Source organism: Capricornis sumatraensis, chromosome 5, assembly GCF_032405125.1.
Source record: "Capricornis sumatraensis isolate serow.1 chromosome 5, serow.2, whole genome shotgun sequence".
NCBI classification, from domain to species: domain Eukaryota; kingdom Metazoa; phylum Chordata; class Mammalia; order Artiodactyla; family Bovidae; genus Capricornis; species Capricornis sumatraensis.
Window position 1 is genome coordinate 19,074,354 of NC_091073.1, and position 24,633 is coordinate 19,098,986.

Here is a 24,633-nt window from a genome sequence, read left to right on the forward strand (position 1 = left end):
GCCTGCTAGGGTGCGAAGGGACTGCGAGAGAGCAGCCCTCTGCCAGGCAGTTCCAAGGCTGCGGTATTGAGAACTGAGGCTCCGGGTTTGGGGGTGCAAGCTGCGGCGGGAGGCGTCGGCGACCGGCCGGGCGGAGGCAACTCCCTCCTCCGAGGCAACTCCCTCCTCGGAGGCCCCGTGCACGGAGCCGCGCGGCCCCCGGCTGCAGCTCGGGGCAGGGATTGGAGTTGCCGAAGGTAGGCGAAGAACTCGGCGAGCGGCGCACACACCAGTGGAAGCCGTGCGCCTGTGACGTCAGGGGGCGACTGACCAATGGGGAGGCGCTGCCCTTTGGAGACAAACCATTCGACTCGTGGCGTCTGCATCAAGTCTGAAAGCAGACGCGCAACTTTCGCAGAATCCACCTTAAAATCTCTGCCTTAAACTGCACCAGCCCCCAAAAAATCCAAGGGGGGAAAAGAAGGGGGGGAGAGCAGAGTCCCCCCTCCCCCCTCTCCTCTCCCATCCCTCCCCCTTCCTCCTCCCTTTGAGTTAACAAGGCCCCGCTCACTATATCTCTTTATATTAAAAATATATATATTAGAGACGAGCGAGGGAGAGGGAGAACCACCTCCGCCCCCTCTCTTTTTAAATTTTTTTTTAAATTTTTAAATTTTTTTTTTTTTTGCAAGGATCCTAAGAGCTAAGGTGGCTGCAGAGGGGAGAGCGGCGCGAGCCAAGTGGGGGAGGGTGGAGGAAACCCGGGAGAAGGCTTTCTCCAGCCCCCAAAGTTTTGATGATGACCATGACTACGATGGCTGACGGCTTGGAAGGCCAGGACTCGTCCAAATCCGCCTTCATGGAGTTCGGGCAACAGCAGCAGCAGCAACAGCAGCAGCAGCAGCAGCAGCAACAGCAGCCGCCGCCGCCGCCGCCGCCGCCGCACTCTCAGCAGAGCTCCCCGGCCATGGCAGGCGCGCACTACCCTCTGCACTGCCTGCACTCGGCGGCGGCGGCGGCGGCGGCGGCCGGCTCGCACCACCACCACCACCAGCACCACCACCACGGCTCGCCCTACGCGTCGGGCGGCGGCAACTCCTACAACCACCGCTCGCTCGCCGCCTACCCCTACATGAGCCACTCGCAGCACAGCCCTTACCTCCAGTCCTACCACAACAGCAGCGCGGCCGCCCAGACGCGAGGGGACGACACAGGTGAGAGGCCGCTGGGGCAGCTCGCTTCTCCCGCCTCCCGGCTGCCCCCCACCCCGCCCGCCCCGCTCACTTCCTCAATGCCCGGGCCTCCGCCGGCCCCCTCCCCCAGGCGGCCCGGCGCGCCCCCGGCCAGGCCTGGTGCGCGCCCGCTTGCCTGGCGCCTGCCTGCCGGCCTCGCCGGGCCGGGCCCCTTCGCGCCGCCCCGGACCCTAGGCTTCCCTGCGGCTCGACCCGCCTCGTTCCCTCGTCTCCGGCGCGTCGCTCGGGCCGCGCCTCCGACTCGGCGCAGGCTTCGCTCGACCAACTGGCCCGCACTGCGCTCTCCAGCCCGAAGGGTCTGTGCGCCCTTTTGCCTCTCTCCTCCCCTCCGGGTTTTGACCCACGTTTGGCAGGACTGGGGACATTTCTGGGCTAGAATTGGGGAGCGTGTTTTGCTCTCCCACCTAATCTGGGCAGCCGGTGGCCTACTTTGCGTGGGGCGCTCGGTGCGCTTCGGTGACCCGGGGGGAAGCTGGCATGGCCTCCGGCTCTGGTTAAGCTGGTGACAATTGGGCTCTCTCCCGCGGACTTTGAGATGTCTCCCACCCACACCCCTTACGGGGCCCCCTCCCTTGGGTTTTTGATAGCTGCTGGCTACTCCTTTGTTCGTGGAAGTGAAGCCCAGGGCTCAGCACTCGTGGGGGACAAAGTTGCCGCGTGAGGCTCAACCCGCTCCGGTGCTGATCTGAGCCTCTGGTAGTGTTTTGTTTGGGTTTTGGTCCCTCTCGGCAGACTCATTTTCTAACACACCGAGGTATCTTGATGCACCCGGCTTCGAGCTAGTGACATCAAGCCAACTGGCCGCAAAATCACTAGGGTGGCTCAAGCACACCTGAAGGCACTGTAAAGCCAGACGGAGGGGGCCCTGCTCCTCGGCGCAGAGAGCAGCCGCCCCGCGGCGCCGCGCACCCCGGAGAGCGGCCGGCGCCGCCTCCGCTGCGGCGGAGCTAGGCTGTTTGCCCCTCGGCCCAGGGCGCTCCCTTCACCCAACCACCGCACATTATTAGAGCCAGAGTCAGCGTCTGAAAGTAGCTTTTGCAGCCGCCGGGATTACCCGGGCACTGGGAACCCAGAGAGGTCAGGATGGCTTGGGGACGCTTCGAGGAAACTGTTCATGGCTTTGATGAGTCTCGGCACAGGCCAGGCCAAGCTCGGGGAGACTGCAGCAGTAGCCTCACGGGTGATCACTCCTCTGTATCCTTTGCTTGCAGATCAACAAAAAACCACAGTGATTGAAAACGGGGAAATCAGGTTCAATGGCAAAGGGAAAAAGATTCGGAAGCCTCGGACCATTTACTCCAGCCTGCAGCTCCAGGCTTTAAACCATCGCTTTCAGCAGACTCAGTACCTGGCCCTTCCCGAGAGAGCTGAACTGGCAGCTTCCTTAGGACTGACACAAACACAGGTAATTCCAGAGAAGCCCTGAAATGCTGACCCTCACTTGCAGATCGGGCAGGGAGCTCATCAGGAGGAATTCTTGGCCTAGTCAACCAAAGATGGAAGGAGCTTAATGACAAATGCCTTTGCTCCAGTTATGCACTTTTCTGGGACAACACAGTTTGGAATAAATGACCTGGTATTGAATACTGGATTGGACTTGCACATCCTCCCCCACAACCCTCAGCGACCCCACCCCAGCCTAGTGTCCTTTGGTGATCAAACTTGTTATTTAATCAAGTCCTATTCCAGTAGAGCAACACAAAAGAGGGCAAACAAGTAGGAGAAAGAGAAAAAGATATTCAGACCAGGAGGGCAGTATAAGAGCCATGTTTCTTAAGGATCTTTTTGTGGGCCCTGGGACTTAATGAGGATTTCAACTCATTGACATTGAAAGAATTATGAAGTGCAAAGGATGGGTTAGCCAGACATGCACAGGTTCCAATAGGGTTTGGTAAAGTGACCAAGGTGAAAACTGTTCATCCTAGGATGGGTCAGGTGAGTCTTTCTGAAAATTGTCCTCAGTTCAGTTGGTTAAATCATCCTGGTTGACTGGCTGGTGCAGGCTAAGGAATCTGGATCACAGAATTTGGGCATAATGGCAGAGCTGGAGATCAAAGAGGAATGTACCCAAATTATAGCAGGTGAAGCCTCAGTTAAGTACAGTTGCTGAAGTTCTCCGGTCTTACTAATTTGAGGGGCATTTTAGACTTCACAGGAAGAGGTTTTAGATAGGTATATTAGGACCCTTGTCATAGAGCCAGGCTGCAGACACCTGAGGTTTTTGTCCCTGTCGATTAACTTGGCTGCATGGGGTAGTAGGCCTCATCTGAAATGGATGCTCTTCAGCAAGGGGATGTCAGGTTTCTGAGACCCTGGATTGGGGACTGATTGTATGCTGAGACTGAGAATGACCGTCTCAGCACAGATGCTCCTTAAGCTCTTTCTTCTCAACTCAGCCTGCTTTCTCTCGCCATGTTGCCACTGGAAATATTTGGGGCTTGAGATGAAGGGATTCCTGCTATTCAGTAACTTGTACTCCTTTTGGAAAAGCAGATTCCTAAGGCTAAGTAATTTTAAAGGTAAAAGAAGCTGTACCATAGAAGGCCCTTCTTCACATAAAGTAGATCTGGGATGTTAGCTTGGATACACTCCCATCCTAGGCTCCTGGTTCGCATTTAATATTCAGGAGCCCTGTGACTTTTCGTGCCTGCCCCAGCAATCATGACCACGATTTGACTAAACAACCTACCAAGTAGGGAATGAATGAGGCACAGTCCCTCATCGCTGCAGGATTATGTCAGAAGAAAGGTGCTCCATGTACAGTGGGTGGCTTATGCAGTGTATGCCTATGTATGTATACTCAACGCGTTTGGGTTTGAATCTGTTCTTAGTCGTTTGCTCAGGGCACATCCAGACTATTAGAGGACGTGCATCCAGTTAGCTTTAATCTGAAAAATTCACCGTGTAAAAATCCTCCAAGTTGGAACCTGGCTATCTCCTTGGCCTTTATTCTAGTTTTATTCTTACTTATGCTGTTGTTTCAAACCTAGGCTTTCATCTAACTGAGGAGTTACAATGCCTTTAGGTATCCGGACAAGATACCAAGTAAACGGCGGGGCGTAGGGTGGGGTGGGGTGAAGTGGCGGGGAGAGGGGAGCGACTAGAAAGGGAGGAAGGCGGGGTCTTGAGGGCTTCGCGTTTGCGGGTTGTCTTTTTTTTTTTTTTTCACTATAGGCACCGGTTCGATGTTTTTCGGGCCTAATGATCGCTGCTGCGTTTCTTTCTAGGTGAAGATATGGTTTCAGAACAAACGCTCTAAATTTAAGAAACTGCTGAAGCAGGGCAGTAACCCGCACGAGAGCGACCCTCTCCCGGGCTCCGCGGCCCTGTCGCCGCGCTCGCCGGCGCTGCCTCCGGTGTGGGACGTTTCCGCCTCGGCCAAGGGCGTCAGTATGCCCCCCAACAGCTACATGCCCGGCTACTCGCATTGGTACTCCTCTCCACACCAGGACACGATGCAGAGACCACAGATGATGTGAGTTATCCAAGGGCAAAAGATACCCTAGGGAGACGTCTGAACAAGGCAAGGAGGATCCGGGACCTGCTTGCATCTGCCAAACCGAGCCGAAGGAGCAGGCTCGGGAGAACTCTCATGTGTGGCCAGACTGGGCGCTTGTTCTTTTCTCTCTCCTCTCCCATCCCCTCCGTCTCTCTCTCACACTCTTCCTTTTTCTTTTTTTGCCTCCCTCCTTCCCACTTTTCTTTTTTAAAATTCCTTTCTCTATCTGCCTTTTCCCTTGAGCAGCCTCAGTAATTGATTTTGAATCTTAGAGAGAGAGAAGGAGAAACAGAGAGACTGGTTTCTAAGCCAGTGCTCCTGAAGCCTCTCACTGTAAGGATATTTTCCCTCACCCCTTGGGATCCAGGCTCTGAGCCTCTTACTCTTTGGGAGTATCCATCAAAACGACTTTTTAAAGCAGACATTTTCCCCCACCAGAAGAATCTGTGCAAACATGGCAGCGTTTTTACTTGTTTAATGAGCTTAAGACATTACATGATGAAAAAGAAGCAGTTTGGACTCCTGCATTTTTATTTACAATCCCAGACTGACAAAAAAAGAAAGAAAGAAAGAACAGAACAGAAAAGGAAAGGAAACCCTAACAGCCCTTCTCTAAAAAAAAAAGGAAAAATCGGCTGTAAGATTAGAACATTGCCACGAAAGGAATGCTGCATGTTTTATCAAAATGCAATGAACAAGAATGATGATTTAAACAAAGCAAAACCACTTTCCCTCCACCCCTACCCCCAAACCCTGAACTGGAATCAGGAAAGACAGAGGAAACAACCAAAATCACCATGCTATTGCTTTGATATCTTTACTAGGTGAATCTGGTGGCATTCACTAAGCTAATAGGGACATTTATATCAAGAAACATTTCTGTATATATTGTTGAATTTTAGTTGTACATATACTTTGTATGTTTTTGTCTTCTTTCATATATGGAGTAAAAGCCACAAAACGCTGAGTGTCCTGTATATTTCTCTTTGTGTGTCTCTGTCTTACCACCCCCTTCTCCCTCCCCCCAGTATATTTTCTATCACTCTTAAAAGAATTCCTATTTCCTAATATGGGAAACCCTATATATAAACATCAAGTGCCTGCAAAGATACCAGTTTGCAGCACTAACCTTTGTCTTAAGTACTTTTAACATTAACCATAGATGTTTTCTCAACTTCCTTTATATATTCTATTTTATTGTAATTTCTACACATTTATCTATTTTTAAGAATCATTAGAATGATCTAACCCCAGGTTAACCTCTAGACAGCCAGTAGTTTCCAGTGCTGAAACTGAGTATTCTCCTTTCCCTTTCCTCAGCCAAAATAATACAGCTGTATTTGTCTTTGTTTGGAAGCAGCTTTTTGTGTTTTTTTTTTTAAACAAACAAACAAAAAAGAAGGAAAGAATCAGAGGGGAAAAAACAGAAACTAAATGCACAATTATGACTATCTCACTTTTACAACCCTTTGCAAGCTAACTAGATAGGAAAACACACAATCCTAGATGAAATACATCCTTCCTTCTGATCTTGTAGAAAGCACAGAAATAATGAAAATGAAAAGTCCTTTCGTCATGCAAGCAGGAAGCCCCATACTGCGAGAATTAATGGCTACAGACCTGGGCATCCTTCAAATTATGAACCTTGAAACCACTGAGCCATTTATCAGAAGTCAATAGAGATACTCAGAGTGCTCCATATAATGACAGCGACATACAGTCGTGCAAAAGGACAGTCACTATAATTAGACACAAAGCAAAGACTACTTACCAATATACCCGTTCCTTTTTTTGTTGAGCAACTTCCACGCTCAGTCAGTCTTCAGAATGGTTTAAAACCGATCAGTCTTGTCATTTTCTAGCATTCGTATTGTTACATTAGGAAAAATGTTTTCTTTTCTTTTTTCCCCCTTCCTACTGTGAAACTTTGGGTTCGTAGCTCCCCAGGATCAATTCTGAACAAAGCCTCCAGCTGCAGTGCCATCCAATTTGAAGCAGACATTGGGGACAATTTAAGGTTTTTATCCACAAGAAGGTTTTTTTCCATTCTCTTAAATGCAGCCATAATTAGAGTAATTTTTCATGTAGCCCGCTGATTACAGCGTTTTTACCGTCAAAGATAATTACCTGTAATTTTCTTCCACTTTTAATACTAAAAAGCCATCTTTATTTAGATTCAGGAACAGGAAAGGCGAAACAAAAGAGGGAAATTATTCTGTTATTCATACACAAATTGCAGAGACGTAGGACCTAAAATTGAAAATTAACCAAAATTATAATGCTGAAAAGAATGGAAGAGGCTGCAGAAGTACAGCTGGTAGTGGGGCTTTGCTGAATTATTCAAATTACGTTAGAGAGAAAGCTACCATACATCGAAACCAACACTGATTTTTCTTTAAAAAAAAAAATCACCAGACACATGCCAAACCACTGAGAGTGCATGGAATTCTGAAACCCAGAAAATGCATTTTAACACATTGGAGATTTTACCATGATGCTCCAGTGTGGATCTATCTCTTAATACAAGTTTAATTAAACAGGAAGTTCTATCAAGGGATCCTCCCAGGAACTGGCATTGGAAATGGGCTTCCTCTGGGTCCTCTGAACAGCAAGGGTTAATAATTCTCGCTCTTTAGAAGGTATTGACCCCATAGTAAACTGATTCCCCAGAGAGGGATTGGTAGGAGGGGCATGGGTGAAGTCTCAGCGCCTACTACGCCTCCCCACGTTCGAACTTCCCAGAGTTCGAGTTCTAGAGCCTCGTTCTGACAATATTTTTCAAGTTAAAAAAAAAAAGGAATAATGGTTGGGAAGAGTGAGAGTGAAGGGGAGAAATTTCTTCTCGGTGCCAGTAAGCATCTCATTTATTTTTTGACATAATTTAGCACAAACGTTCCTCCGGAGAAAGGCCTTTCCGTTTCTGTGCTGAGGTGAGGGAAACAAAAATTTCTCAGGCTCCTACCCATAAACTCTCTAGCTGCTTCCAGCATCTACAGGGTCAGGAAAGAGCATCATCTATTGATAGAACTGCACCGCGTCTGCGAGAGTCTTCCTTGGCATGTCCCTAAATCAAATGGGTTCCCTGGCTCCACAGCTCGACTCTGCATCTCAGCCAGTCGGGCCTCCAATCCCCAGGTCTCGGCACTGGGGCCTCTCAGGTCACAGCTCTACGGTCAGCATCCCACGCCTTCCCCCGCCCCCAGCTTGAGGCAAAGACACTGTAAAGCAGTGGTTTTGGAGGCCAGATATTCCGGAAACTTTCTCCCCAATATAGGAAGGCGTCAAAGGGACTAGAAAGTCGGAAAGATTCACACTACACCTGCCGTTGCTAATGTCCGCATATCTGTGATGCTAAAGGGGCATTTGTCCCCAGCGAGCTCTATTTGCAGACTCAACGCCCCCAAACTTAAAACCATCACCATGTTTAAGACCTCCATGGGTTTGTCTTGGACTAGTTTTGAGTAACAATGTTTCAAAGTATATTTTAGCCTGGAATCTCCAGCAGACTTCCCTTCATACCTTACAGAAACCTGGTGCACGTCCCAGTGTCCAGTCACAAGCTGCACCAACCATCAACAGCACAGAAAGCAAAAAAGACAGATCGACTTCTTAAGGATCCCATTCTCACCCAAATCATTGTCACTCACCAGAACCACAATCCTCTTACTGTTAAAGTGGAATAAAAGGTCAGAAATGAAAACCATCTCTAGAGCAAAGTTGCAGTCCATAACAAATCACAACAGCAATACATACAGCTTTGTGTGAGAATAGAAATATGAGCTGTGTCTTGTAGTATGCAAGAAATAAAAACTTACCCCCAGTGAATCTCTCTTAAGCAATGATCAGGGTCTAGAAATCTATACTGAACAGAAGCAGAGGAGAATATTTTTCTGAGTCTCAGGGCAGAAGCTCTTTCTCTATATTCTTGGTTGAGTGAGCACATCCAGGTGTGAAATTGTTTGCACACCCCAGCACCTCTTATATTGCCAGCAAAATTAGCTGTTATTACTGTCACTGTTTAGTGATGGTTAGCGTGATACAAAAAAAAAAAAAAAAAACTGCTGTAATCAAGACCTGGCGCATCTTTGCAAATTACAGATAATTGTAAACGTCCAGATTATGATAATAGCATCCTAATCCAGCCTGCAATATAATTATTACAGAGTGTTACATCTGAAACTGTCCAGTAGGGCTAATTCAGCCATTATTTAGACCCTATTTTTGTACTGCAAATGGGTTGCTGAGTTGAAAATGTACGATTGTAATTTCACAGGGCACTCAATGAGTAATGGTATAGGAAGAGGAAAATACAAAAGTGAAATGTGAACAGTAGCGATCAAATCAAACCCTGAAGGACAAAAGACTGTTTGATTCATATGGAAAAAGAAGAGCGGGAATTAAGAAAATAGCAAATCAGTGGTCTGAAGCATTACGTGTCCAAATCTTCAATATGTGGAGGGCTGATGTGTTTGCAAGGGCTTCTACATCTGCTGCTGCCTGGTGTCTGAAATAATTTTTTTTCTTTCTTTTTTTTAAAACCTGTCTTTCCCCCACTTCTCTCTCCTAAAGCATTATCTTCCCTTTTTTTTTTTTTAAAAGTGCCCCTCCCCCAAGCAAAGAACATTTGTCAGTTTCATCATTGTTTCCACCAAGGCAGCCTCAGAAAGTGCCTGTCACTTGTTTATTAACATTTTCTTAAATGAATTTTCAATCTCTCCTGTCATCAGAGCAAAATGCCCTGGGTGTTTGTAAGTGTTCCTGAGCTTCATCTCCATTCTCTTTCACTGAGAACAAGTCATTGAGAGTCCTAAAGGATATTAGCAGAAAATGTATTAATTGCTGCTAATTAAATAAAGCCGGATGGGAAGCCCTCTTCTCTGCTCACCTTGGCTGGCTATAGGCTTTAATCCTATCATTAACTTTTATTAATTAACCCACCCCTTCTCATGTCAAGCAGTCCAGCTGCTGCTTTTGCTGCCAGTCACTAATGTACTTCTTTTTGTATTCCAGAAAGTCTGGGTGTTTTTGATAAAGAACTGGCCCTGCCGCCAGATATGGTTGTTAAAGAGCAAGGTCAGTCTCCTTAAACTGGAGGGACAGAGGAGAGAGGGAGTTAGAGAATTATAGCAAGAGAGTCTGGAGAGACACTGGAGCGCTGTGCTGGTTCCACAGTGAGAGCAGACTCTGGGTTCCAGCTGCTGCCTTCTGGAAGGTAAACCCTGCCCCAGCTGAAATTTCTGGTTCCTGGTGGGGACGTCCTGGTCAGGGAGACCTAAATCTGGTATACTCCCAGCAGCTCATTTTTCCCACCATGAGAACTGAGAATTTCCTAGGCATCTTTTCCAGCCTCTAGGACAGTGTGTGATGATTCTCCTCCCACCACCTAGCGAACCCTGGAGCTACCCAGCCAGGCCCACCCTGCAGGGTGGCAAGCAGACTTCCTTAGCTCCTGTGAATTTAAGGGCAATAATGAAATGTCCCCTGTTTAGTGACCCCTGCTTACAGATGAAAGTTGAGTCCATATCCTGCCTCTTGCCCCGCCCTCTTCTCCCACCTTGCAAATAGCAAACGGCAGAAATAATCCTTGAATGACAAAGAGCTTCCAGGGTTTTCTCGCCTTTGCAAGGAAAAAAAAAAAACAAAACAACTTTAAACCATAGCTTGGACTGTTTACCGCCTTTCACCTTCACCTACTTCTTAAAAAAAATATATATATATATATACACATATACATATACACACTAGACTGTGCGTGGTGGTTTGACAGAGAATCCTTGCTGAAACTTAGAGGGTGTGTGTGCGTGTGTGTGTGTGTGTGTGTAGAATGATGTTATGAAGCCACTTTTTTCCCCTTCCTGTGGCGAAAGGTCGTAATGTGTGGTATTTCACTATTTTATATAAATCTTGGTTTAGGATGTGGAACAGACTCAATAATACGTGCGCTTTTGGCAGAGACTCCTTCGGGTCCCCGTAAAGCAGAAGTAAATACGAAGTCCCAGCGAACAAAACAGCAAAGACACTTAATTGCTGCAAATCAGGACTCTCTTCTCTTTTAAAGAGAGACTCATGTAAATTCCCTCGGTTCCTATCTTTATGGTTAGAGCTCGACCTATAAAACAGGTTATTACATTACAGCCGACAACACTGGATGATTGAAAGGGAAGTCTCCCCCGCCCCTCCGCAGTCGACACTACGTGTACTTTCTGCCCTGTACCACCGGGGAACCTAAAGCTTGTCAGATGCAAAAGAAAACGGATGGGGCGGGGGGTGGGAGACCGGACTGCGTAGAAAAATATTTAGCCAATCCCACATGTGCTACCGCTATTGGGGCTGTTTTCGAGGCCCAGAGTTCGCTGTGACTCTGAAAAAACCACGTACAGTGTGCAACACTCGCAGGCAACCTGGGAGAGCGCGGAGGGCGGGAGCAAGCCGCAGCGCCCCCTCCCCAACCTCCCCGGAGGCTGAAGCCTCCGCCCAGCTGCTGTGGGAGGGGGTGCTTCTGGGCGGAGGAGAGGGGTGACCGCAGGCGGATCCGCCGGCGTGGCGCGCTTCCCAGAGGTGCCGGAGGGCGTCTGCCCTCAGGGCGTGCCTCAGGGGAGGGCTGGAGCGCTCCGGGTTGGAGAGATCCCAGTGGCCAGGGGGAGGCGCGCCATCCCGGGGGTTGCGGGATGGGGCGGGGAGGGGGTGGTGGTTGGGTAGCCCTAAAGGTCCCTCTCTTCGAATAAAAGAAGCTCTGGGGAGGGGGCAGGAGAGGGGTAAGGGGTAGTGTTCCAGGAGACGTCCCTCGCGCTTCGGGCTGGAGAGCTCCGGAGACCGAATGGTGTCAAGGCCAGAGGAAACTGCAGGGCGCGCTGCGAGGAGGCGAGCGCCGCCTGGCCTTGGCGCGCTGTGGGCGACTCCCAGGACGGCGCGGCCAGGATGCCGCGAGCCGTGGGGCGTCCGGTGGGATCAAAGAAGCCAAAGGAGGCCAGCCGGCGCGTCTGGGATTGTGGGATAAGGGGCGGGAGAGAGAGGATTGGCATGGGCGGGGAGAGCCTGGCCTGGTCTGGCCTGGCCTGTGTGTCGTCGGAAGGGGGTGTGTGCGTGTGTTGGTGTGCAGGTCAACACGCTCCTGCCCGAGGCCGAGACCTGGGTGGATCCGAGTGTGGGTGGACGGGCTCTCGGGTGGGTGCCCCACCGGGAGCGAAAGCGAGAGACCGAGATCAAGGGCAACGAGGTCTGCGGGTTCCTGTGTGTGTGTGTGTCTCAGGCCCTGCGGCTCAGCACTGGAGCCGCCTGGCACCCACAGGAATGCGGCTTCTCTCAGCTCCCCCGGCCGCCCCCTGTTCCACAAGGAGGTGGCCGCCAGGAAAAAGGGGGGGAAAGGGGCAGAAATCCGCCTAGCCCAACACGAGCCTCACACAAAGGCCAATTTATCTCACCTTTTACAGGAGGGCCCGGGAGGAGGACAGGGCACCAAAGAGTCATACAGGCGTGCCAGCAGCATGCCCTCGGCCTCCTGGGCTTTGTGAGGAGGTCTGCAGATGGAGACAGGGGCTTGGGAGTACAGGGGCGCGGTGAAGAAGCCCACGGGAAAGAAAATGCAATCTGGGGGTGAGCTTGACATCTCGGGAGCAGTACACTGACAGCTAGGCAAGTGGAGATCGGAAGGGGCAGGCAGAGGTCAGGAGAGAGGGGTCGGGCATTTGGGGACCATGCCAGCGGGGAGTGGTACGCGTTTACATTATATATAGGAATAAACAATGGAGGGAAGAAGGGAGGGTGGGAGGAAGGCGAACATCACACGGATATTTTTAGTCTTTGCTGAGGATCTGTTATTTTTATATCCTTGGGCGCGGGACTGCAGGGAGTTAAATTCCCCAGGGAGAATCCCCGCGGTGCCAGGGAAAACCCGCTGCAGACTGGTTTGCCAGAATATTTTTGTCCACGACTCCTAGACCAAGTTTAAAAAAAAAAAAAAACCGCGCGAGAGAAGAGGCCATTGCGAGTGGAAGAAGTGAGGTTAGCACAAGGGAAGGAATCCTGAAACCAAGTCTGTCCGCGCAGCGCTCCGCCCGCCCGCATCGCAACGAGGCTCCGATGTCCTTAACGACAAGCAGTGTCAGGGCTGGGGGTGGGGGAGTGGTCAGGAAAGAAGAGCTTTCCTTTTCTTTCCGGGAAAAGTCCGAACTCGCACTTGCCTCTGCTTGACCACGACGGACGAGGTGGGGTGGTAGTGTAGGAATCCCCTTTTCAAAGCCAGGGAAGGAGAAGGGGAGATGATGGGGACGCCTGGAAAAATATCTGCCCTCTCCACGTGTAGAAAAGTAAAGAGTGTGCCCCAGGCACATTCTTGCCCCCCCCCCCCTCAGGCCACCAGCGGGTCCGCCCCCTCCAACCTTCCCGAGCACGCACCCTGGGGCTTCGAGGGGCGCCCGCGCTGGGGGAAGTCGGTACTCGGCAACCGCGGGCGCGGGATTTCTCCCAGCCGGATCCGCCAGATATAAAACGCTGGCTTTCGGTGTAATGGAAACTCCGGAAAGACTTACAAGCCAAGAATGAAAAGCAGGAAACGGAGCCCTCCACCTTTCCCCCTCATCCTCCTATTCTCTGCCAGGGCAGAAAACAAAGTGGGCTCCGCACGGCTTTCCCCCAGGCGCGTCACCACCCGGACCTTCTTTCGAGAAAGACTAGCTGGAGGGTATCAAAGGCGGAGGCAACTTCGAAAAGGGAACCGCTTTGGGGGTGGGCGAGGAGGGGGTGGTCCACAGCCCTGGCCACGGTCCACGAGCCGCCTGGGAGCCAGGCAGGGTGTCCCTACAAGACACGCAAACCTTCGAACCCTCCTCTAGGCCTTTCCAAACTGGCAGGTAAAGGCAAGAGGAAGAGAAGGAAGGAGACGAGCAGAGGAAAGAGAGAAAAGAGGCGAAAGAACACACAGGCAAATTCCCCTCAGGGCACACAGCGTGCCTTTTCAGGTCTAGTCTCCCAGCCCTGGAAAAACCTCAGAAATCCTCAGATGACAGGATGTAATTTTTTACGTTCTAATCTCTCTACTCCCCACCCCCAAGAAGACTCTTTTGTCAAATTTATTACTGCTGACTTCCTAGCTGTAAAATATAACTCATGCATCTTGTAATTTCCAACAAATGATTTCCCTTGGTGTCCCAAGGAAACAGAATCAGGCGGACTAAGGGACAGTCAGAAGGACACCTAGAGTTCTGGCCTGAGAGCGAAACTCTAGACCCGAGCCGTAGCTCTCTGTGGTCATACTGCTGACATCCATGTGCAGGGGTGCGGGGAGAAGGACGGGACAGAGGCCAGGGTTGCTGCAAGTCCATCCTCTCCGCCCTGGAGAAGGCTTCACAAAAGAGAAATCCCTGCAAACAGATTCAACGTCCCACGATTGGACCCTGCTTTGCCACTGTTTTATGTAAAAGCAAAGCAGGGGAGCTCCTTCCTGAAAAAACCAGAGTGGTAAAGAGGTTGAAGGAAATAAACTTATGTTTGGAGTATTATCTCACGCGACGTGAAATCAACGTGGGGCCACAATGCTTTCCTTCCTTTCCTCCACCTCACAATTCCCTTTCCTGGCCGAAAGAACCCCCCCAACCCCCCCCCCCATCACCACCTTCCCCCCACCCCCCACATGCCCTGCTTGGCCTACTGATTTAGGTACATCATTGTTTTCAAGTCCTGTGATCCTTTCCTCTTGTGAAAGAACTCGGATAAATTTATAATCATCCATTAGGGAGTCTAAGGCACTACTACCATTTGCCACACTGCAAAGATTTCAGATTTTTTAAAAAAATGTAATAGGAGGGGAATTTTCTTTTTCTTTTTTTCATTTTCTCATCTCTGGAAGCTCCCTTTGAAGGGAGTGTAATTTGTCTAATTGCTCTGGCAATACACTGAGGCTGATGGAGGTGGGGGGGGGGGTAGGCTCCACCATAATTGCTTTGAGCTTAGAATTCAGAGTGGTTATTGAGGGATTTCTGCTTCTTTCTTACTCACACACAGAGAGGGAGGGCTGTATTTAGATTTCAGCATTACTTTCTACCTGAAACAATTTGGGGTTAAACTTAAAATTATCTAAATGTTTTTGTGGTTAGGCAAAAAATCACCTAAATATATATTACATGGCAGTACTCTAAACAGGCCACATATGTAAATAGACATATAAAGTACAGCACCCAACACACACACATCTACGGTTCTGTATGCATGCACCCCCATTTTCTGTTTTCCTTTTTTGCATCTCTACAGTTTGTCTTCCTTTAATAGCCTGCACAAAATGTCACTAGCCCATTGTAAGGGGGGCAAATGGAGTATCTTTTAGAAACATTTTGCTTTCATGGTCGAAATAATTTTATTTATCCAGAATATACAGCTTAATTCTTCTATCTACACTTATTTACATGGTTAAAATAACATTGAAAAAAGTCTTTTGAAAAGTTGAGGTCATAGATTTCAAGGCACCATTGATAGTGTCCACAGTTGCGCAAAAATGTTCGTCTGTAAAAAAAGGGGGGACGGGGTCCTTTGAAATGCAATAACTTACATGCAAAAAAAAGAAAGCTTTACACATGAATTTTTTTTGTTTCCGTTTTTCCAAACTTTCCCATATGAATTCCTTTTTTTTTTTGTTTTTAAAAAGGTTGATTTTCTAAAACAGCAAAAAACACAGTAGTCCCAAAAAAGAGAGCAAGAGAAAGCGGCCGGTCTAATAGAGTGTCCCGGAGGCCAGCGCCAGCGGGTGCTGTAAGGAGCCGGGCGGCGGCAGGTGGGAATTGATTGAGCTGGCTGCGCTCGGGTACCAGGAAGCTGAGTTCTCCAGGTAGCTGGACGCGGGGGACTGGTTGGAGGTCGGAGGGTGGGCATGAGGGTGGTGGCTGAGCGAGCGGGACGAGCCCTGGGGCTCCCACACCGCTGGAGACTGCGGCGAGTTACACGCCATAGGGTCGCTGGAGCTGGGGCTATGCTCCGGGGGCATCTCCCCGTTTTTCATGATCTTCTTGATCTTGGATCTTTTGTTCTGAAACCAGATTTTCACCTGGGTGGGGGGGAACAAAGGCACACGTTACCGGGACGCTCAGGTGCTTGCCCGCGCGCCTCCCCCAGGGCGGCGACCAGAGGCTTAATTCGGCCCCCAGGAGGCCGGACACTGGCGTCCCCCCGCAGCTGGCGGCCTATGGTGAAGGGGCTGGACCCAAGGTCAGTCTGGATCATGGGCCCCCAGAGGGGCCGCCGCTGGCGCAGGACCCCAGGCTTCAGTCTTTGGGGGAGGGGGCGCGAGTGTCCACGCCGGCGAGAGCGCACGTGTAACCCAGCGCGGGAAGCACGCAACGCGGCGCCACGAACGTCTCCGAAACAACCGCTTGAGCGCCGTGCGCCAGGGGCGCGTCCGCGCGAGGTGGGAGGAGGACCAAGGAGTGGTCTCCCCGCTGCCCGACCGCCTCCTTTTCCTCCCACTCCTGCTCGGCTTCGAGGACATTCTTTATTCTTCCGTCGGCCCCCGTGGGGTTGCGGTGGGAGTGAAGGGGACCATCCAGGGCAGACTTTCCCGAGCCACAGCGCCCCCCACCTCGGGCCCGCCGCAGGCGCAGGGCGTCACCCGCAGCTTCCGGCCGCCAGCGCGCGGCCTGAGACCCCCGCGCGGGGGCCGGGCCCTGCTTACCCCCGCTGCTCTGCACTGTGCGGAGCCCTAGACAGTTTCTTAAAGCTGCGAGGGTGTCCTCGAGACAACCCTCCCCTTGTTCCCAATCTAGGGAACTGGCCCCTCAGCCCCCGTAGACTCGAAGAGCGGGGGGCTGCTTCTGGGGATGAACGACGTCTCGCTGCCGTCTCCACCACTCACGGCGACGCCACCCGGCCTAGAGGGGAGGGCGCGGGGTCAGTGTCTGTCTGCGAGTTTCTCGCGGGCCCTGATGAGTCGGCTCCAGCCCGCCGGGACCGAACCGCGCGGTCCGGCCAGGCTTGCAGCCCACCGGGGCTCTGGCCCAGGCCGCGGCCGGATTTACCTGTGTTTGCGTCAGTCCCAGCGAGGCGGCCAGCTCGGCGCGTTCGGGCAGGGCGAGGTACTGAGTCTTCTGAAACCTTCTCTGTAACGCGGCCAGCTGAAAGCTGGAATAAATAGTCCTGGGTTTACGAACTTTCTTTGGTTTGCCGTTCACCATCCTCACCTCGGGCTCGGCCACTTCTTTCTCTAAATAATCAAAACAGACCCGGTTAGAACTCGTTGGCAGACAATGGCCCTTTTGCAGAACTTGCGAATACAGTCCTTGAAATTCTTACCACGCAGCCTTCACTCTCTTTTCCCCATATCACCACCTTTACTTCACGGGACAGCACCCTCCCCGCCTCCCCCCGACCCCTCATCATGTAAAAGGCCAGGTAGCCTCATTAATTTCCTTCTCTGTTTATTCAGGTTCTCCTGGGTTTTTGCAGAGCGTCTGGCACAGCAAAACTCCCTTCTTGGCGTCCGGGATTTAGCCCTTGCAGCGGTTCTTGCTTCCCCCGGATTCGTTTTCAATCCCACTCTGTGTTCACCGACGGCTCTAGGGTGAGTTTTGGGCCCGTCTCTCCCGGGGATTCAAGCGAGGAAGCCCGGACTGTGGTCCCCCTTATGTCAGCGTCTGTTCGGGCGCCCACAGAGGCCAGACGCTTGGGCAGGGAAGACGCTAACCGAGGTCTCCAAAGTTCAAAGACCCACAAGCAAACTGCTCCTTCAATTCAGAGGCAAGCGGTCCGAGCTGCCGCAGACAGAGGGTCGATTATGCAGCCCCCATAATCTCCCTGCAGATCTGCGAGGGCACAGATGTGTCTGGTTTCTTTTACAAATAGACTTAATAAGTTCTTGGCCAAAAGGAAAAAAAAAAATCTTTCATGTGTGCACGAAGCACAGAGCCACTGAAAGAACGAAGACACCCCACTTCTCCTCCCCCCGCCCCCACCCACCCACCCACCACACTGGCAATCTTTTAACGTTTATCAGGAGTTACAATTTGAAAAAGAATCTGCGGTGGGGTGTTTTCGTAGGAAAGGGGCGGCAGATCAGGACGAATTTAGCAGACTTGGTAGTGTAGACTTGGCGGGGCGCGGGGGGCGGGGGGGGCGGTGGCGGGAGCGGAGACTCTCCGAACGCGTGTTTTCCAAACGTGCCCTGGGGCCACAAGTCCCCTTTCACAAAAGTACCTTCTTATCAAAAGTGCCCATCTCTGAAAGGGGCGGAGACCCTCTCCTTGGGGTGTGCGTGTGCGTGTGTGTGTGTGTGTGCGCGCGCGCCGAGCTCCTGGGAGAAGGGTGGAGGATGAGGACTGTGGTCTCCATTCTGCCAGAGCAGGGGATGCTAATATTAGCAGGATTATTAATGTGCTGGTGGGAAGAGATCAAACCTGACCAGCAAAACCTCTCCAAGGAGACCTCATACCGCTCTTACGGCCCAAATTCACTAACCCTCAAACTCTCCAACTAAGTTTCAAGGCAGAGGAAAAAGGAGACGCCTTGAAAAAGAAGATGGGAAGGAGAAACAAATTTTAGGCACCCAATGGAGAAAAAAAAATATTGCTCCAATAACGTGACCCTTCAGCAAACCTCCTCCACCTTTAAATGGCTTTTTGTTTTTGGAAATGCCTTGGATAAACCGCAGGGCTCTCGGCGCGCTCTTCCTCTGGCGGGCTAGGGCTCGCGGGCCCCCACCCTGCCCCGTGTGCTCCGGGCACCCATACCACGCTGGCTCGCAGCTGCTCCCAGACTGTTCCCCACGGAGTCTTTGAGGCAGCCATGCATCCCGACTCCCACCGATCGAGCTCGCCTACCACCCCCCCCCCCACCGCCCCCGCTCCCAAATCCAACAAATAGCCTCCCCTACCCCCTTTTCCAGCTTAGCTGGCTTCCTGACCGGGCAAGCTGAGAATCCAGCGACTGAGCGGTCGCCTGAAGGGACCGAAGAGAAGAGACGCTGGTCCGAACAACCCCCTCAGGCTGCTTCTGCTAAGAACCTCTGAAACGCTGGCCCGGGAATCTCTCTCGTTTGTAAACTCGGCCCCCACTCCCTTCCGCCGGGTGCTCCCCATGTCCTACCGCATCTGCCTCCCCCCGAAGCCTGACTCCCACCCCCACTCCCGGTACCTGGCTGGCTGGTGGCGCTCGGAACGCGGTTGTAGGCGCCGCCGTACTGGTGGTAGGGGCTGGCGTAGCTGTAGTCGGCGTAAGCTTTGGCGGGGTAGCTGCCGGCGGAGCCGTTCACGCCGTGGTACTGGTACTGGTACGGGTTGAGCGCCTTGCCGTAGGAAGCCGAGGTAGGAGAGCAGTAGCCGTGCGGGGCTCCCCCCGGGGCGCTGTAGTAGTCGGAATCGGTAGCCGACGACTCGGGCAGAGTTGGCGATTCCTGAGACGGGTGGTGCATAGCTGCGGCCGTCTGGAACGGGGCTTGGAAGTCGCCGGATCGGATGCTGGGGACCCTTCTGTCAAACACTCCTGTCATCGCTCGCTGGCGGCGGCGGCCCGAATTGGCTGTGGGGCTGCTCTGGTCTAAGCTGACATGGCTGTAGGAGCGAGGGAGGAGGAGGAAGAGGAGGTGGAGGAGAGGCGGCGGCGGCGGCGGCGAGGAGGAGGCTGGGAGTCGCGGAGGCTCTGTCTCGGGCAGGCTGACTGCTGGCTGAAGCGCAGCACAGCCTTGGTTAAATCCTTAATTGCGCGCTTACGCACAGCGGGGTGGATCGGGTTCCATTGGCCAGGGCCTCCTGAGCAGGAGCAACACCCTAACTCGTCCAACTAGTTTTAGCACAACAAAGCACTGCTTAAAAAAAAAAAAAAAAGAGGGAGGAAAAAAATGAAGGGGTGGGGGGAAGACAGAGAGAGAGAGAGAGAGAGACAGAGTTGTTGCTTGTTGGGGGAAGGAGGGGTGTCTCAGGCAATCTGTTTCCAGTGAATTCTAGAGACGACGCAGAAGCCCCAGCACCCAACTCCGTACTGTCTGGAGACAATGTGTTCCAGTGAGCAGCCTCAGAAAGTGCACATGTTTTGGGATGAGGTCGACCACTGTCTCTCCTTGCTTCTCAGCTGCACCAGGGGCGAATGTGGAATTGAACACTGAAGAGTGGGGATGTGGGACAAAGGCAAAAAGAAACTGATGAGAACAGTATTTTTAGTGGGGTACTGGGAGCTAAGTTGTAATTTACATGTGTTGAAAGTTTGCGATTTGGGGAAAGACAGACAAATCTGGAGCAAGCACTTGGTTTGCCGGAGATGAGTTTCATTTCTGAGAGGGTGAGACAAGGGTGCTCAAGATGCACAATAAATGGCAGGAAGAGTTCCTGCAGCCCCCGGTGCCCACAGTGACTTTAAAAATCACTGCCTTAAGCACAAATACTTTAATGACTCCCAAAGTGCTGGTCCTCAAAAGGTGCAGGCAGCCCCACATTTTGTCTAATATTCTAGTCTATTTGGATGCTATTTGAATAGAGGATCTATAATTCTATGTTCAGTGGCCAAAGACTCCTGCAAAAGTGAACGGTCTACTTATGACCTGTCCTCAGGGACTTAATGGGAACCCCTGGAACACTGGAAAGTAGAGATAAAAGCTCTTTAGGGAAGTTGGGTGAAGCTCATGGATTTCCCTTCTCCCAGCTCCACGGAGGTAGAACCAAGGGCCTGCTTTTTCCTTCCCCAGGTCTGGGTTCCTTGCAAAGAGAGAAAAGGCTCAGGAATCAGACCCTTGGTGTTTGGGATGCAGAGTTTGCTTTTCATGACATGTCGTTCTTGCTCTAGCAGTGATCTAGCTGGGAGATTAGAAATTTAACATTAGTTTACCGCTCCCCACTGCCTCTCCTCTCGAATAGGCCCCTCACTACAGGAGCTGGATCCTGATTTGGGCCCTCCCAGCATCTTCCTCCAGGGGTCGGGAGATTTGGAGCCTGGGAGCTTCACACCACTTCCAGGGTGGATGGCCTCTTATTAGTGCTTCCTCCCTGCCCCCCACTGCCAATTGAAGAAGAAAACGCCTCCATTAATTGTGTCTTGTCCTATTTTAACTGGGGAACTATTTTGGCTCAAAACATGCTAGCAGGAGAGTCGAGTGGTGGGGGCAGGTGTGGAACTTGGTGCCCGGGTGCCAGCCACATGCCAGCCAGGTGCCAGCCTGGCTCTGAAACTCCAAAGCTGAGGAGCAACCACGTGTGCACCAACTCCCTGCCTCTGCCATCTGGGCATCGAGAAACCACAGCTGTGGTCGCTGGGGCCTTTGGGGGCAACTTCAGCTGGTGGGGGGTGGACAAGAAAGGCGAGGTGTGTGTCACCAGGTCCACAGTGTCCCATGCCCTGGACTTCTCTGAGACAGATGCCCCGTGAAGAGAGGCAAGGCTGGCCACCCGTTCTTGCCCCATGCTGTGGATGTCAGCCTGGCTGTCCACCCCCTGGCTTTAGGCTGAGGAGGACCACAGGGCTTTGGAGGAATATTAGCAACAGGCTTGCAGTCCTGGCCTGTGCTCCGGAGAAGTTGTCGGTGCCCATTGAGTCACCTTACACACATCCTGCTGTTTAATTACATGAGTCGCTTCCCCCAAAGCAATGCTAAGGATGGTTCAAAGCAGCTCCTGGCAAAGGCAAGGGACTCAGGGAGCAGGCGCCCTTCCACAGCATCCCCCTTCTTTCTATCGCCACAGCCCTGCCCTGGTACTTTTTATTTATTACAGATTTAAAAGTTATTATGTGGAGAGAAATAAGAGCAATAGGGTTATGCTAAATCAAGTGTTCCTAGCAATGTCCTTAGACCTTGCTGAGAAGGCAGATTCCCACTTGGATGGATTGGAAGCTGCAGAATTTGGGCAAAATTTAGAAGTTCAAAATCCAGTTGACAACACAATGTTACAATATCAAGTTACCCTAAACCTTGCTAAATTTCACCTCAGATTTAAAAAAAAATACAGGACATTCTCTCCCACAGTTTTTACACAAGACAAAAAGGAGTGGGGGCAGAAGGGAAGGCTTTAATTCTTTGTTTCAATTCCTAAAGTGTTGGCCTTCATGCCAGACAGGAAGACACTTTTGCAAAGGCCTCTGCCGGCCTCCAAATCTGGGTTGTGTCTCTGAGTCCAGAGCATCGACTTGCTTGCTTTGTCCTGTTATTTTCTAGGTTGACCCCACTCCGCAGTACCCTTCTTTTCCTTAAAGAAGCAGGAGGGAGAGGGAGCGCTAAGTTAAAAGGGGCCACGATATGGTCCCATTTCATTTCCCGTATGGTCTTTGTGACTCTGCGCACCGCTGTCCTCCTCCCCCTCCCCCCACGCCCCAGCCTGGCTGCCGCTTCAGACCCACCCTCCCGGACTGGCTTTGGGTAGCCTGGCTGACAGGGTAGCAACTTTTGCTGGTACTGTGGTGGTTCTGACACAAAGGCCCAGAGGTTGGAGACGAGCGGGCTGGACGCTGTCACCTCTTTCTAAACCCACTGACCGGCCCAGCCGTGGAGAAACAGCCCCGCGGCTTCCAACTTCTCCAGAAATGCTCTCCCCGCGGTGGCACGTAGGAAGAATGTGAGTAATTTCATCTCCTAGTAGCCGAAATTTGCAAAGGGCGGGAGGGGGTGGAGGAGAATCGGACTCTAAGAGAAGAGCAAGTCTTTACCACGAGCGCCACCCAGTGTCCGCGAGGAACAGCGTGCAAATGGCAAACGCTTCCCAGACTCAGCGTCGCCGGCTAGACAACGGTGGTTTCTCCCGGGTTCCAATCGGCTACCACGTGGCTTTCCTTCCATCTGTTTCAGCAGGTCTTTTCTCTCCGCTCATACGGCCCTTCGTTCCTTTCCTGTTACTCCTTATACATTCAAACTCTTCCTCTTCCCCTCAGCCCCAACCAGATCACTTTTTTTTTTCTGGGTTTCAGCACGAAACCCAGCAGTTTTGGGGAGTACCATTCCAAAAAAAATATTTATTTCTGCTTTATTGACTGTGCCAAAGCCTTTGACTGTGTGGATCACAAGAAACTGGAAAATTCTGAAAGAGATGGGGTTACCAGACCACCTGACCTGCCTCTTGAGAAACCTATATGCAGGTCAGGAAGCAACTATTAGAACTGGACATGGAACAATAGACTGGTTCCAAATAGGAAGAGGAGGACATCAAGGCTGTATATTGTCACCCTGCTTATTTAACTTCTATGCAGAGTACATCATGAGAAACGCTGGACTGGAAGAAGCACAAGCTGGAATCAAGATTGCCAGGAGAAATATCAATAACCTCAGATATGCAGATGACACCACCCTTAGGGCAGAAAGTGAAAAGGAACTAAAAAGCCTCCTGATGAAAGTGAAAGAGGAGAGTGAAAAAGTTGGCTTAAAGCTCAACATTCAGAAAACGAAGATTATGGCATCTGGTCCCATCACTTCATGGGAAATGGATGGGGAAACAGTGGAATCAGTGTCAGACTTTATTTTTTTGAGCTCCAGAATAACTGCAGATGGTGATTGCAGCCATGAAATTAAAAGACTCTTACTCCTTGGAAGAAAAGTTTTGGCCAACCTAGATAGCGTATTGAAAAGCAGAGATATTACTTTGCCAACAAAGGTCCGTCTAGTCAAGGCTATGGTTTTTCCAGTGGTCATGTATGGATGTGAGAGTTGGACTGTGAAGAAAGCTGAGCGCTGAAGAATTGATGCTTTTGAACTGTGGTGTTGGAGAAGATTCTTGAGAGTCCCTTGGACTGCAAGGAGATCCAACCAGTCCATCCTAAAGGAGATCGGTCCTGGGTGTTCTTTGGAAGAAATGATTCTAAAGCTGAAACTCCAGTACTTTGGCTACCTCATGGGAAGAGTTGACTCATTGGAAAAGACTCTAATGCTGGGAGGGATTGGGGGCAAGAGGAGAAGGGGACAACAGAGAATGAGATGGCTGGATGGCATCACCGACTTGATGGATGTGAGTTTAAGTGAACTCCGGGAGTTGGTGATGGACAGGGAGGCCTGGCGTGCTGCGATTCATGGGGTCGCAAAGAGTCGGACACGACTGAGCGACTGAACTGAACTGATGGCTTTCCTGGTGGCACAGCTCTAAAGAATCCACCTGCAGTGTGGAAGATCCCTTGGATGGGAAGATTCCCTGGTGAAGGGAATGGCGATCCTCTCCACTGTTCTGGTCTGGGAAATCCTATGGACAGAGGAGCCTGGCAGAGGACAGTCTGTGGTGTCTTAGTTGGACACGCCTAAGCGGTTAAACAGCAACAATAACATGCTTTGGGATGACTAGAAACAGTTGAGGCAGCCTCGTTTTGGAGATAGTTATGAAAAAGCAGGCTCCCCTCTAACTGGATGGGGTACTTGATGCTGACGGAGATTCACTACTTCCATGACCTGGAAAGATGGTGCCACTCTTGAGTTTGCAGGGAGAGGGCCTTGGAAAGCCTAGGAGAAGGTCATTTTAATAGGAGGGTTAACTCAGTTTTCTCCCTCTGGCTCCTCTAGAAGTCTGCTTGCTTATAGGTGTACCAAAAGTAGAACATCCTTTCCTTTGGGCTTGAAGCTCAAATTACTGCACCTGAAAATATTTATAACTTAAGATCTTTTAAATATGTAAACTAGTTAATTAAGACATTGTACTCATCAATTGGATGCACAAAATTCAGGTAGATATAGGACCCCCATAGCATGATGTGCGTGTGTGCGTGTTCAGTCGCTTCACTTATATCCGTAATGTGGCAAGCCCATGGACTATAGCCTGCCAGGCTCCACTGTCCATGGAATTCTCCAGGCAAGAATATTGGAGTGGGCTGTCAGGCCCTCCTCCAGGGGATCCTCCCAACCCAGGGATTGAGCCTGGGTCTCGTGCACCTTTTGTACTGCAGGCCGCTGAGCCGCTGGGGAAGCCTGCATAGCACGATACTAGCATTGTACATGAAAACGTGACATAAACGAGGCTTCTTTATTCTAGAATC

The 24,633-nt window shown here is 51.2% G+C and overlaps 2 protein-coding genes across 2 annotated transcripts; one reads left to right on the forward strand and one right to left on the reverse strand.

Annotated features, from left to right (window-relative positions):
* Window positions 1-775: 775 nt before the first annotated feature.
* On the forward strand, window positions 776-4,711 carry DLX6 (distal-less homeobox 6). The gene is made up of 3 exons (XM_068973415.1): window positions 776-1,193; window positions 2,444-2,637; window positions 4,460-4,711. Exons 1-3 carry the CDS (start codon window positions 776-778, stop codon window positions 4,709-4,711), a joined length of 864 nt encoding a protein of 287 aa, XP_068829516.1.
* Window positions 4,712-15,433: 10,722 nt separating this feature from the next.
* Window positions 15,434-19,195, reverse strand: DLX5 (distal-less homeobox 5). Its single transcript, XM_068973384.1, has 3 exons — window positions 18,841-19,195; window positions 16,731-16,915; window positions 15,434-15,763 (listed from the first exon to the last, which is right to left on the reverse strand). The coding sequence occupies exons 1-3, from the start codon at window positions 19,193-19,195 to the stop codon at window positions 15,434-15,436; spliced, it is 870 nt and encodes a 289-aa protein (XP_068829485.1).
* Between the last annotated feature and the right edge of the window lie 5,438 nt (window positions 19,196-24,633).

Coding starts and splice junctions, on each gene's coding strand:
- DLX6 (XM_068973415.1), top strand. CDS start 776: ATGATGACCATGACTACGATGGCTGACGGCTTGGAAGGCCAGGACTCG. Junction 1,194..2,443: donor GACGCGAGGGGACGACACAG/GTGAGAGGCCGC, acceptor CTTTGCTTGCAG/ATCAACAAAAAACCACAGTG. Junction 2,638..4,459: donor TAGGACTGACACAAACACAG/GTAATTCCAGAG, acceptor GTTTCTTTCTAG/GTGAAGATATGGTTTCAGAA.
- DLX5 (XM_068973384.1), bottom strand. CDS start 19,195: ATGACAGGAGTGTTTGACAGAAGGGTCCCCAGCATCCGATCCGGCGAC. Junction 16,916..18,840: donor GAGCGCCACCAGCCAGCCAG/GTACCGGGAGTG, acceptor TTGATTATTTAG/AGAAAGAAGTGGCCGAGCCC. Junction 15,764..16,730: donor TGGGACTGACGCAAACACAG/GTAAATCCGGCC, acceptor CCCCCCACCCAG/GTGAAAATCTGGTTTCAGAA.